Consider the following 13,470-nt stretch of genomic DNA (forward strand, 5'->3'; position numbering starts at 1 on the left):
GCAGGTTGAGAGCTTCAATTGTTGGTGTCCACATCACCAACAAACTATAATGGTCCAAACACACTAAGACGGTTATGAAGAGGGCACAACAAAACCTATTCCCCCTCAGGAGACTGTAAAGATTTGGCATGAGTCCTCAGATCCTCAAAAGGTTCTACAGCTGCACATTCGAGAGCATCCTGACTGGTTGCATCACTGCCTGGTATGGCAACTGCTCGACCTCCGACCGCAAGGCACTACAGAGGGTAATGCGAACTGCCCAGTACATCACGGAGGCCAAGCTTCCTGCCATCCAGGACCTCTACACCAGGCGGTGTCAGAAGAAGGCCCTAAAAATTGTCAAAGACTCCAGCCACCCTAGTCATAGACTGCTACCACACGGCAAGCGGTACCGGAGCACCAAGTCTAGGTCCAAAGGGCTTCTTAACAGCTTCTACCCCAAGCCATAAGACTCCTGAACAGCTAATCAAAGGGCTACCCAGACCCCTCTTTTACGCTGCTGCTAGTCTTTGTTTATTATTTATGCATAGTCACTTTAACTCTACCTACATGTGCATATTACCTCAATTAGCTCGACTAACCGGTGCCCCGCACATTGACTCTGTACCGGTACCCCCTGTATGTAGCCTCGCTATAGCCTTACTTTTATTTTCTATTTTTTACTTATCAATTTTTTTACTTAACAGTTATTTTTATTAAAACTGCATTGTTGGTTACTTGAAAATGTCTGTCTAGTAATCAACAACCAACGTGACAGAGCTTGAAGAGTTTAAAAAAAAATAAATGGGCAAAAATTGTACCATCCAGGTGTGCAAAGCTCTTATAGACTTACCCCAAAAGACTCACAGCTGTAATCGCTGCAAAAGATGATTCTAACAAGTATTGACTCAGGGGGTTGAATACTTATCCAATCAAGATATACTGTATTATATTATTTTCCTTTAGTCTTTAAAAAAAAGTTAGAATTGTCTTCCATTTTGACATTGGAGTAGTTGGTAAAATTGTTTACATCCCTGTTTGTGAGCATTTCTCCTTTGCCAAGATAATCCATCCAGCTGACAGGTGTGGCATATCAAGAAGCTGATTAAATAGTATGATCATTACACAGGTGCCCCTTGTGCTGGGGACAATAAAAAGGACACTTTAAAATAAGCAGTTTTGTCACACAACGCAATGCCAGGGATGTCTCAAGTTTTGAAGGAGTGTGCAATTGGCATGCTGACTGCAGGAATGTCTGTTGCCAGAGAATTGAATGTTTATTTCTCTACCATATGCTGCCTCCGACGTCGTTTTTGAGAATTTTGCAGTACAACCAAATGTGTAACCACGCCAGCCCAGGACCTCCACATCCGGCTTCACCTGCAGGATCGTCTGAAGGGTGGTTAATGGTGGTTCTGAGGAGTATTTCTGTCTGTAAAAAAAAAAAAGAATTTGGTGTAAAACCTCATTCTGATTGGCTGGGCCTGGCTCCCCAGTGGGAGGGCATGGCTTCCAATTGGGTGGGCCTAAAGCCCTCCAAGGCCCACCCATGCCGCACCTCTTCTCAGTCATGTGAAATCCATAAATTAGGGCCTAATGAATTCATTTCAATTGACTGATTTCCTTATATGAACTTTAACTCAGTAAAATCTTTGAAATAGTTGCATGTTGTGTTTATATTTTTGTTCAGGATACAAGCGCCTGTGAAAACCCTAGAAAGCACTCTCCCTCCTTCTGCTGGTGAACATAAATATTGACATCCTCCCTTTGTAGATTTGCACAGGGTCTGTGTTAGTTAAACTGTGTCTATAGTAGTGGACTTTGCTCTGAATGTAAGTGCAATAGAGGTGAAAACAGTTGAAAGGAATGCAACAATTAATTGAATGTCAACTGTCTCCAACCCAAGTTATGTGTGTTGTGCTTCCTGTCAGATAGCGGAGGTGTTGTACCCTCTGGCTGACTATGTAACAGTGGAGCTGAACAGGATCCAGTGTCTGGAGGCCAGGGAGGTCATCGTCAGGACGTTGTCAGCACAGGGAGAGTCCCAGGACTCCCAAGTCGCCCCCATTCCAAACAACCTACTGGTGCCTCTTCCTCACACTGCCCCCCTGCCCCCTCCGCACCTACACGCAGGGCCTCCTCCACCTCACCCCCATGCCCCCCCATCCCACCTCCAGTCACCTCACCTCCCCCACCCCCAACTACCCATGCCTCACCCCCAGCCTCTCTCACCCCTGCCTCACGGACAACCCCTCCCTAACCACCCTCCTCACCCTCAGTCCCAGCCACACCTCCAACCCCTGCAACCTCATCCTGTCTCCCAGCCCCAGACTCACCTACAGCCTCACCCCCCTCATCCTGGTGGTCCTCCACAGCCACTGCACCTCCAGCCTCACCCACCTCACCCAATGCCCCAGCACCGCTTACCCCTGCTGCCTCATCCCCCCCCCCAGCTCCACCAGAGACCAGTTAGTGCCAGAGACCTGGAACCGAAAGAGCAGGTGGCCCACCATGGGGGAATCCCCAGCCAGCCCTGGGACCCTACCTGCTCCCCCTCCGGCCAGCCTCCTCCTACCCCCATGCACGGGCACACCCTGGAGGCGCCCCCCTCTGCTAACCTGCGCTCACCCTCCCCCCAGAGGATCCTGCCCCAGCCCAGGGGAACCCCCATCCCAGACCAAATGGCCAAAGCCATCGCCCGCAAGGCAGCACAGAGGGTGGCTGCAGAGAGTGGCAGAGTGAGTCATTCATACATAAAGTCAATCAATAATACCCTGGTTAGAGCTCTAGTCTGATAATTTTTCTGTTGAATTAAATTACACATATCTGCCTATTGGTTGGGTTAGATGGAGAGGAGAGTCATCTACAATGAGCAGTGTCAGGCCTTCCACCAACAGAACTCAGATGAGGAGGAGGAGGATGAGGAAGGGTATGGTCGAAGCCGCAGGAGACAGGGGGCCTCAGTAGATGAGTTTCTCAGAGGGTCCGAGCTGGGCAGGCCGGTAAGACACAGAATAAAAAGGATCGAACATACACGCATCTCCATAGTTTTGTGGAGATGCTGTATATCCTGGTATGATTTCACACCTTTTGTGTGTGCGTATGTGTTTGTGTGTGTGTGTTTGCGTATGTGTGTGTGTGTGTCAGGCCCACTACAGCCACAGTGAGGAGTACCACAGTGACAGCAGCCGGGGCTCTGACCTTTCTGACATCATGGAGGAGGATGAGGAGGAGCTCTACTCTGAGATGCAGCTGGAGGAGGGACGACGACGCAACTCCCACAATGCACTCAAGGTAGGAATACCAAATCTGCTCAACATTGAAATGTTAAATTTTAAAATTGAGTTTTACTGTTGGATGATATGGCACGTGTCGAGCCATGTGTCTACAGTAGGACACTTTACTCTATCTTGTTTGATTGATTGACCTTCACATTCTCCTTTATTTGGAGCAATGGCATGCATGGAAGTCATTTTTGCTAGTTGTGGGAATATTAAGACCGTTTTTGTGGGATCTTTTTAAGATTGGGAACACCCTCTCTGGGGGTCGGCTGGATCGGGAGACGGGGAGAAGAATGTCCCGAGACGGTCCACAGCCCCAGAGACGCCCTCTCATGGTGCCCTCCATTGGTCAGTAGGGTTACATGAACACAGAGAGGACTCTGGGTATTGTAGTCTTTTTGTGCTTTGATGTTCTCCGTGCCCCAGTAGATATTCTGCTTCCTGTTTTAATCCTCCATGAGCTCCTCGGTTTCTACAGATCACCTCTGTGTCTTTGAACCATGTTCATGCCTTCCAAGTACTGACAGCATACTTATAGAAGTCAATCAACACAGTATTATCAGCTACTAGAAAGTTCCCTGGCTGCTAGGGTGACAGTGGACACAGACACATTTATCAAATTTCAATGAATATTCCAATTATAAAAAACTGCTTTTGATGTCTCTGTTTATGGCCAGCGATATGTTAGGATTATCAAGGTTATGACGGGAAGAGACCTTAGAACGAACCAACCAATGAGTGACCTGCGCGCTTTAACCACCACCATCTGATTGGTGTTTCCTGTAGAGATAACCACAGAGAGTAACAGTGATGGGAACCTCTCATCCATCACGGAGGATGTTTACTATGGCAGTGTAGCACGGCACAGGACATGGTCGTCCCGCCGACACCCCACGGGCGCCAAGCCTTCCTATAATGGTACGTGCAGTGATTTCTCCCTCGCTCCTCCGCCAAAGCACTGCCAAAAGCCACCAGTGCTAGTGGAGAGAACAGTAGTGACATCAACGAGTGGCTTAACATGCCTCAGAACGCCTAGCATGATCCACTGCACTGCACCAAAATGGCGGCTCACTGAGCCACACTGGGCCCATGTTGGCCACCCAATGTTGCGGATTGGAATGACTGCTGCTCAGAGAATGCTTCTCCCCTCCCTCCCTTGCACTGAACTCCATCAGATGCCTGCTAAATCCCTCTCCAACTCAATCTAACCTCCCCCACCACACTTTTACTGGGGTTACTATGCATGACTGGGTGGGAGGAGTCATGGTTGCTGAAGACACAATTATATAGCAATGCTGTCCTTGCTGAGCAAACTCAATGACTGTTACAGAAAGTTATAGTGAAAATAAATGTTTACATCTTACATAGAGACAAACTCATTTGTTTGTTTGGGATTTCATATGTTTAGTTTGCTGATGGCCTGGTCTTATTTTATCGTTTCTTAGCAAGGGGTCAACTGAAGGTCAGACAGCGAGTTGTCTTTGGACAAACTGTAGGCCCAGCGTACTTTAGAGGAGCCTAATACGATAGTCAGATCACTACCCCAGGGTTCAATAGTAGGCATGCTTAACTCAGAGTCTTGTGGTCTATGTGCTCGTTTCTGTGTGTGTGTTGCTGTGTGTCATAGTGTTTTTGTCTATGGTGTCTACCATGTTCTTGTAACCCATCACAACCGGCTTGCTATCCAATCTCCATCCACCATATGTGGTGTCAGACGGATGTACATAACGTGATATACTTTTGTGCTGATAATGGGACCAATTGATGGATTGACCACAGAATTCTGCTAGCATGCTACAAAATGAAGTGTTGGTTTGACGAAGCAAGCTCAATCCATTATGTAGTACTGCATGGTCACCTAAATGGTTTGGCTCTCTCACTTGTCAAACACTTGTAAACAATACACCTGTCTGTATATGCCTCTTCCCCTCATTTAGTCCATGCACAATAGCATGCGTAACTTGCCTCACTACTACTCACTAGTGTTACTGAGTTGCCAAACTCAGTCAAAATATAGATTTGTGTTTCTCATGCTATATGAATCTATGATTAATGTAATTTAATGTCAGAGTAACATAAAGCCATAGACTGTGACCCCATGAGATGCAGGTGGATGTGTTCTTCTCTCTCTCACGTGTTTAAGAGGGATACAGGGACCGGGAACGCCGCTCCCCTCCTAACTACGATGAGTCGGAACCAGAGGAATCGTTCCGGATCTTTGTGGCTCTGTTTGACTACGACCCCTTGTCCATGTCTCCCAACCCGGACGCAGCAGATGAGGAACTGCCCTTCAAAGAGGGCCAGATCATTAGGGTGGGTGTCACACACAGGGCTAGGCCATACAATTTGAGATATTGTGCTTGTGTTTGAAAACATTGAGGTACAACATTGAGGTACAACATAAAAATTATTTTCTTTCCCTCTCTCGTCTCTTTTGTTGCGCTTTCTCTCACTCTTTTCTTCTCTCTCTCTCTCTCTGTCTGTCTGTTCCAGGTATATGGTGATAAGGACACAGATGGTTTCTACCGAGGGGAGATCAGGGGAGGCAGGATGGGGCTCTTGCCCTGCAACATGGTGTCAGAGATCAGGGCTGAGGACGAGGAGACCATGGACCAGCTCATCAAGCAGGGCTTCCTCCCGCTCAACACACCAGTGGATAAAGTAGGAATAGGTAACCACATAACTAGAATAAGTAGAACAGACATCCTCATTCAAGTCAATGATTCCATAATAGGTGGACTGGCAGTCATTTTGACTGTACCCATGTATTCTTTTTCTAGGGGTGTGTTCGTAAATTGCCTCCAGTGTGTCAGAGTGTGCTCTGGGTTGTTTGTAAATTCAGAGCATTTCACTCTCGGAGTAGATCGGAATTTACGAACTCACCATAGGTAACACACTGGGCAGGGCACACGTATCTCTCTGTGACTCTACACACATCTGTCACTATATCACCTCCTGGAGTGTCCTCTTGTTTCCTCTCACAGGGCAGGACAAACGAGGCTTCCGCCAGCACCAGGCCACCAGGAGGATGGTGGCCCTCTACGACTATGACCCCAGAGAGAGCTCCCCCAATGTGGACGTGGAGGTATTGCCACACAAACACACAAAACATACAGACAAACATACTGACACTGCACATGTAACCAGATAGACAGACATTGTAAGGGTGTTAATGACGTGTCTGTTTCTTGATAGGCTGAGCTGACCTTCTGTGCTGGTGACATCATCTCTGTATTTGGAGAGATTGATGAAGATGGGTTCTACTATGTGAGTATGCCTCTTTTCTTGGCTCCATGATGTGACTAACTTGTTATTATTACACAGGGCCATTCACAGGTTGTTAAAGTCAGGGATGTTTCAGTTTTTCATTTTTTAAAGAAATGCCATTGGATGAACCTAGTTCATACGCATATTATGTCCTTTTGCCCAGGAGAGGGCTCTTTCCCTGACTGCCAGAGTTCAGTGGGTCTAGCCATGGTTCTCATCCCCACTGCCCCCTCCTCTCCTCTCTCTGCAGGGTGAAATCAATGGCCACCGCGGCCTCGTCCCCTCTAATTTTCTAGAAGAAGTGCCTGACGACGTGGAGGTGTACCTGACGGACACTCCGTCTCGCTATGCCCAGGACGAGCCCGCCAACCGGGCCGAGGCCAAAAGGGTACATCGCCGCTCTCAGCGCTAGGCCCTCTGTCCATCCATCCTCCGTCTCTCTTGATTTACGTCTCGCTTTCTCCACTTGCCGTCTATGTTCTGTGTGTGTGTGTCGTCCGTGTTTGACAGTGACTGTGGTGAATATACAAACCTTATCCCCCGCCTGGTGAAAGGGACAAACAGTCATACCTTCTGATTGTTAGAAAGGAAGAAGCGAAGGCCAAAGTGGACAGAGAAATAGAACACTTGACCTATGTCAGCACGGGGCAGGTGATATTCACATAGCAGTGACAAAGGACAGTGGATATTTGAAAAAGGCTTAAGTCATTAATTGGGTACCCTCTTTGCACTGAAACACAAAACCAAATGCTGGATATTGTGTCTATCAATAGTGCTTTATGAACACCTCTGAAGAGTTCCTGATTTCTATCAGTTGTTCTCCAATGGAAGTAAAGGATTTGAGTAAACTGTAGGGGTTGGTAATATAGCAAAGCATGCCTTTTTCAAAAATAAACTTGATACCTTTTATATAATAGTAGACTTTATTGGCCCAACTGCTGTATTTCCTGGGAGAGGCTTTGTTTCTTTTTGTATACTGCACACACTTAAAAATATATATATTTTTCAGGCCTGATGACATTGGATAGATATGCCATGTTTGATCTAAACCAGAAGAAATAACAGCCACAGTGAGACATCCATACTGTAATGGTACAATGGAACAATAAAAGCAGAAATTGGATATGAATAATTTTCATTCGCGACCTGTGTTCGTGTGCATTGTAGTATTTTTTATTTTTTTTCTCATAGTTGTGGTGTGGGTTGTACTGAAATGATGATGTCACCACATCTGATTTCCTTTTTTCCTCACCTGCTTGGCAAATACAAACAGAAGAAGATTGTTCATTTCACGTCATAAAATCTGCCTCGTACAGTAAGTGAGCAACTAGAGATACCAGCCTGACAGATCTAATGCTGGGCATTGTAATTATTACACCTGTGTTAAATGGTTTATTTGTAGCCAGTAAACATTCTTACACATTCACAGGTGTATAGCAACATGGTCATTCAACCATGCTTGCACATTAAAGTATTACATACTAGTTGGTGTAATGAGGAAAGTGTTTCCTCTTTCCAGTGTAACCAGAATGTTTATTTGCAGCATAAATTTGACATTGTTACAAAGTTGTTTTTTGGAACACTTTTTTGCAGTGATTTAACGCCTGCAAAGTAGGGGACTACTACCACTCTCTGAGATAGTGCTCTATTTTGCAAGCTCAAAAGTTCCCAATATCTGTAGTCATTGATAAACCATTTACTAATGGGAACTGCAAATCCCCATTTGTTTCAAAGTTAGGATTCCTCTTTAACTTTGAGATACCATTTTAAAGGTCCTCGGTGAACTGTATGGTAGCATGTTTGGTTGCCAGCCCAGTGAATTAGACAAGAGGGATGGTATCTACAGTTGTGTCCCTGAGTGTTGTAAATTACTCTGTGTGTCCCTCATGATCGATGACCTATCAGAACCTGTGGTATTGTGCGCTGTGTTTTCACTAGTTACCACAGCCACAAAGTCAAAATGGAAAACAAAAATGTGCTTTTTGGTCTTAGGGTTAGGCATAAGGTTAGCAGTGTGGTTAAAGTTAGGTTTAAATTCAGATTTTAAGAAGATCAATTGTGGAAATAAGTGGGGTTTATGGATTTGTGGATGTGGTAACTAGTAACAACCTGTTTGATGGCTTCCTACTCAGTGTTTGTATGTATAAAACCTCACCAGCCCCACCAACGTCTTCAGTCCCCCATCAACAGAGGGACAGGAGTTAAAAAGGAATAGTTTAAATAACAGTCCAAAAGCAATACCTGATTCATAACCTCTTTTATAAACGTCTTTGTTTCTTCTCTCTTGTTTTTAAACCAGAGGTGTAAGTACAGTACAGTACAATCCCACAGTTTTGCAATGCTGAATAATTTCACTCCATAGGTGAAAAACGTTATTGGGCTGGTTTCATGGACATATTCAGCCTAGTCCTGCACTAAAAACATATTTCAATGGAGAATTGTAATTGAGCATGCCTTTCAGACCAGGACTAGGCTAAATCTGTGTCTGGGAAATCAGCCCATATATATTTGTAACGAGCAATTCCCTGGTAATGGAATTACGCTAAGATTCAGATTTGTTCACTTTAAAATGTATACCAAACAAAGACCATTGATTTCAAAGTTTAATAAACAATATAATTATATGCACAAGGACTACTTTTAACAACTTCCACATAAAATGTTACAAAAACACATTTACAGAAAGAACTGTGCAGATACAAAGTTTGGTAACAGAATAAAACTGAGGGATTCTGGGGTTTTTTCATTCTAAATTGTTCAAAGTAATCATTGTGCATAGAGTTGCATGGTTTGGTAAACTTTGAAATCAATGGTTTTTGTTTGGCATACATTTTAAAGTGAAAAATTTGCACAATTACACTATCGTGGAATTGCCCAAACATTAATGTTACGTATGTATTTGACACACATTTTAGTGGACAACCGACAGTAAGTATAATGATCTGTAATGGCATTGTTATATTTTTTCCCATGACTTTATACAGCGTTATGTATGCATACTTGTGTATGTTGATAGCTATTGTTGAGAAGTCTCAAGGTCAACACACATAGCATATCAAATTCAAGTATCGTTGGAATTGTAATTAGACTCTCTAGAAATGGTTATTTTGGCATATCAACCCTTCATTCTATTGCTATGGCTGGGAAACTGTCAGTAATGGATCTACTTGAGTACTGAACCCAAAGTCTTTTAATGTCCCGTTGGATTTATAGTGTGACAGTGGGGTGATAGTGTTATTGAAGGACACAGTGCTGACTGTAAACTGTGTGTCCTAGTCCTACCTCAGACAGAGAAAGGGTAGGCCACAAAGGACAACTACTTGCTTTGTAATGCCCTGCCCCTACACCCACCATGGCATCTCTCTTCAGGTAGCCATGGATACCACAGAGAGTACGGCCCCGCCTGTCCGAGCAGCGTCCCCCACAGTGCGTCCCCTGTGTCCTCCAGGCACCATGCGGCCCATCAGCCCCGCCAGGGGCCCCAGGGACCCCCGGGACAAGAAAAAGGGACTGCTTTCCAAGGGGAAGAAACTGCTCAAGAGACTCTCTCCGGTAAAATAAACTGTCCCCAGCTGACCCCAGAAAAGATGCTGGGCCCAGTATTGTAAATTGCATACAGTACACACAATCAAATCAGCCGAATCTACAGCACACAACTACAATGGCTACGTGTTCGTATGTATTACAGGACAATATATGTGAGCCTAATCTAATATAGTCAGCGATACAACATTCATGTTCTAGTGATGAATACACATATTTACGTACATGTACTCAGTGCCAAATTCAATGAGAACTTTGCTCACATACTGTATAACTGTGATATATTTGAGGTGGAGGAAAAAATAGGAGTATAAACAAGGACTTTCATTACATTTTACCACTGTTTTCTTTAATCAAATGGTTATTAAGGGACTTTGGAAATCAGGACAATGCTGATAAGGCATTTGTGTGCATTTGTTACAAGTAGGGTAACAACAGAGTAGCCTATTCTTTTTTGTTACAACCCGAGCTGGTTTCCATGGCAATTGTGCCAATATAAGGTCTCTAAAATAAATTACGTGGCAAAAACAAGTGGTTGTGATAGTCAGATGTCAATACTAGGAGAGACCATACTCCTGGAACACTAGAGCAACAACTAAACTACACTGTTATTGATGGCATTCTGTCAGTAATGCTGGCTGCTAATACAGAGGCTTTATTCAGTGCAATACATCACAAACATGAGGGTGACAAAGGGTTGAATCACTCACAGAACCTAGAAGTCTGCAGGGTGGTTGGCCACAGAGCATTACAGCAAGGAGAGGAAGCTACATTGGGTAAGACGTTTGTTTGAACCATCTCAGTGGCCTTTATGAAAACAATATGAGCATGACATTCCTCGTTTTCTATGGTTGAACAAGGTTGTTTTTAAACTAACACTAGTCTGCCAAGAACCCCTGTTGCATCCCTGCAGCTTTGTTTGATAAAAAAAGAGGGTTAATTAAAGATAACCTTCTGTGTTTGCCTTCCAATTGCACAAAGGGGTATGTTTTTTCTGATGAATGGAAAAGCATTGTTGTGTGTGTGGGTGTAGGCTGCGTGTGTGCTCAGTGTGCATTCATGTCTGTGCATTCTTTTTTCCAAAAAGAGGACATGTGGTTAGGAGTCATGTGATCTTAGTGGTGTGCCGCTAACTACATTGCCGGTGTAATGTTCAGTAATGTTCAGTTCAGAGGGTTGTGTTACCCACTCAGCCATTTCAGTAAAGATGTCTAGGTGTGCCCTCAAGATTCTGCACCGTTTACTTGTTTACACTCTTATAGACCTATTGGCAAGAGAAAGGAAGTGATGACCTACATACTGTACCTACAACCTCTAAACCAGTAGTCATGTGGCTTATGGGCTAAATGAGGGCTAAATAAAGGATGCATCCAGCTGATTGTCATTTACTGGGGAGGCTGTTATAGCCGCTAGACATACATTGTCCTGTATTTTTGACAGCTTTTAAAGTCCTATATTAACCCATTTTCATAACCCATGATCTCTTTCTGTAATAGTTTAGCATCACTACAGTTGCTGTACAGCCACCATTTGATGTGCATAATCATAATGGACAATATGTCAAGCCATGATTCACAATGAAATATGTTTAAATGTGATTGAGAGTGAAAACCAGTCAGAGAGAGACCTATCAGACATGCCCATCAGCTAAGATATTTAAGGCAAGTGTAATATCCCGCTGTATAATGATTACAGGGATCTTCTATGTTTATTAAAAAAGAAAAAAATCTAAAGATGGATTGCCAAAAAGGAATGTATGAAGTGTTGAGCAGGCAAAATAGTTTCTATTTTATTATGTGTCCAAAGTTATGCATTATGTTATGCATCCATTTGTTAAAAGGTGTTAAAGTCATAATACCAAGTCATTCATTTGTGAATGCGTGTACGTCTATGTTGTTGCATTTTTGTACTTTTTCCATTTGTAGATAATTTCTAAATGTTTATACTTGATTTTCAGACTGCCTTTTTTAGTGCTTTAAGATTTATTCTTACTGTAAACAGTGCAAGCATTCTCCATGGTGTCCTCAAGATAAGATGTTTAAGTCTGTGGTTATGTGCTTGCTCTGTGAATCAAAGCGAAAAAGATAAAAATCATTGGACAATATTTATGGTGATCAAATATTGTGTGCATGTGCAAAAAATATTCTTTTTTTAAGTCAAAAAATAAATTTGATATTTTCTAGAACATCTGTGTTTGGATTACTTTCATGTATGTGTGTGTGATTTCTTTTTTATCTCAGTGTCCTATTCATGAATGACAAGTAATTACTCACGCATGTTGCATGAATTAAAACTAATAACATCATTAAAAGTGGATTTTGAAGCATAGCCTACCAGAGATGAAAGGGGAAACCTACTGAAGGGATCAGCTTTACTGCCTGCTATTACACTTTACATCCTATGGATGGCAGCAGTGATCTGGCCATTTAAATGTGATAAGAACAATAACAAACTCACATGGAGGAGTGGGAAGGAGCTTCTGTGGCACTTAGAGGAGGTGGAGGGAACGGGCCTGGGGGGAAATGGAGTCCCTAGAGAAAGCATGAACAAGATGGTTGTCAGGAGTAGTGCAGTATTATCATAAGGAGACGTATACTTGGAATACGGAGGAGGAATGGAGGGGAAAAGAGAGGGAGAGGAGGTATAAGAGATAGAGGGTGAGCTTGAGTCTGATAAAAATTGTGGGGAAAAAGGGAGATGGTTTGTTAAAGAAGAATGGTAGAAAGTGTAAGCAGAGGGAGCTGAAGACAGGAGGAGAAATGCAAGTGAGTGAAGTATTGGAGGTGGTAGGTGTGGTGAAGTTATCGGGGACCGAGGTATGCATCGAAAAGTGGACTCTTGCCTTGTGGATGATCCATTTGTAGTTTCACGGTGGGTGAAAAAGAGTTGGGTAATGTGGAATCGGTGAGGGTAACCAGAAGTGGTCTAGTGATAATTGTTTGTGTTTCTGTTAGTCAGAGGGAGAATGCGCTCAGAGTAAAACGAATGGGGGCAAGAAAAGTGAATTGTTTCACTCTCAAGAAAAGGGCAAGAATGAAATTAGTGATAAGTGGGGTAGCAGTAAATATAAAAGTTGACCAGCTGAGTGGAAAGATTCCCAGTGTATGTGATGCCCGTCGTTTGATGCGACGCATGCAGGGTGGCGAGAGTGGTGAAACAGAAGAGTCATTGTCTGTTCTTCTGAGTTTTGATGTTGAGTCTTTGCCTGACAAAGTGAAGTTAGGATATATACGTTATCCTGTACAAGTGTATGTGCCGAATACATTACGATGTTACAGGTGTCAAGCTTATGGGCATGTGGCAGCAGTGTGTAGGAGGGAGGGTCCAAGGTGTGAGAAGTGTGCAGAAATGCATGATACAAAGGAATGTGTAGTATTGGGGAAAGTAGTGGAATGTGTTA

At 43.7% G+C, this 13,470-nt stretch overlaps 1 protein-coding gene across 13 annotated transcripts in view; it reads left to right on the forward strand.

Moving 5' to 3' along the window:
• Positions 1–12,255, forward strand: part of LOC115204019 (RIMS-binding protein 2) — a 109,999-nt gene extending 97,744 nt beyond the window's left edge. For 9 of the 13 annotated variants that reach the window (XM_029769219.1, XM_029769223.1, XM_029769221.1 and 6 more), the window contains 11 exons: positions 1,911–2,717; positions 2,826–2,981; positions 3,127–3,273; positions 3,503–3,608; positions 4,047–4,178; positions 5,404–5,573; positions 5,754–5,931; positions 6,245–6,345; positions 6,456–6,527; positions 6,778–6,915; positions 9,897–12,255. In XM_029769219.1, the coding sequence (XP_029625079.1) occupies positions 1,911–2,717; positions 2,826–2,981; positions 3,127–3,273; positions 3,503–3,608; positions 4,047–4,178; positions 5,404–5,573; positions 5,754–5,931; positions 6,245–6,345; positions 6,456–6,527; positions 6,778–6,915; positions 9,897–10,088 (2,199 nt within the window). In that variant the 3' untranslated portion in view covers positions 10,089–12,255. Of the gene's footprint in view, positions 1–1,910; positions 2,718–2,825; positions 2,982–3,126; positions 3,274–3,502; positions 3,609–4,046; positions 4,179–5,403; positions 5,574–5,753; positions 5,932–6,244; positions 6,346–6,455; positions 6,528–6,777; positions 6,916–7,800; positions 9,104–9,896 lie in introns of those variants that run through there. The other 4 variants (XM_029769228.1, XM_029769232.1, XM_029769230.1 and 1 more) reach the window with 3 other exon arrangements.
• Positions 12,256–13,470: the final 1,215 nt, after the last annotated feature.

This window comes from Salmo trutta, chromosome 12 (assembly GCF_901001165.1).
Source record: "Salmo trutta chromosome 12, fSalTru1.1, whole genome shotgun sequence".
NCBI lineage: Eukaryota > Metazoa > Chordata > Actinopteri > Salmoniformes > Salmonidae > Salmo > Salmo trutta.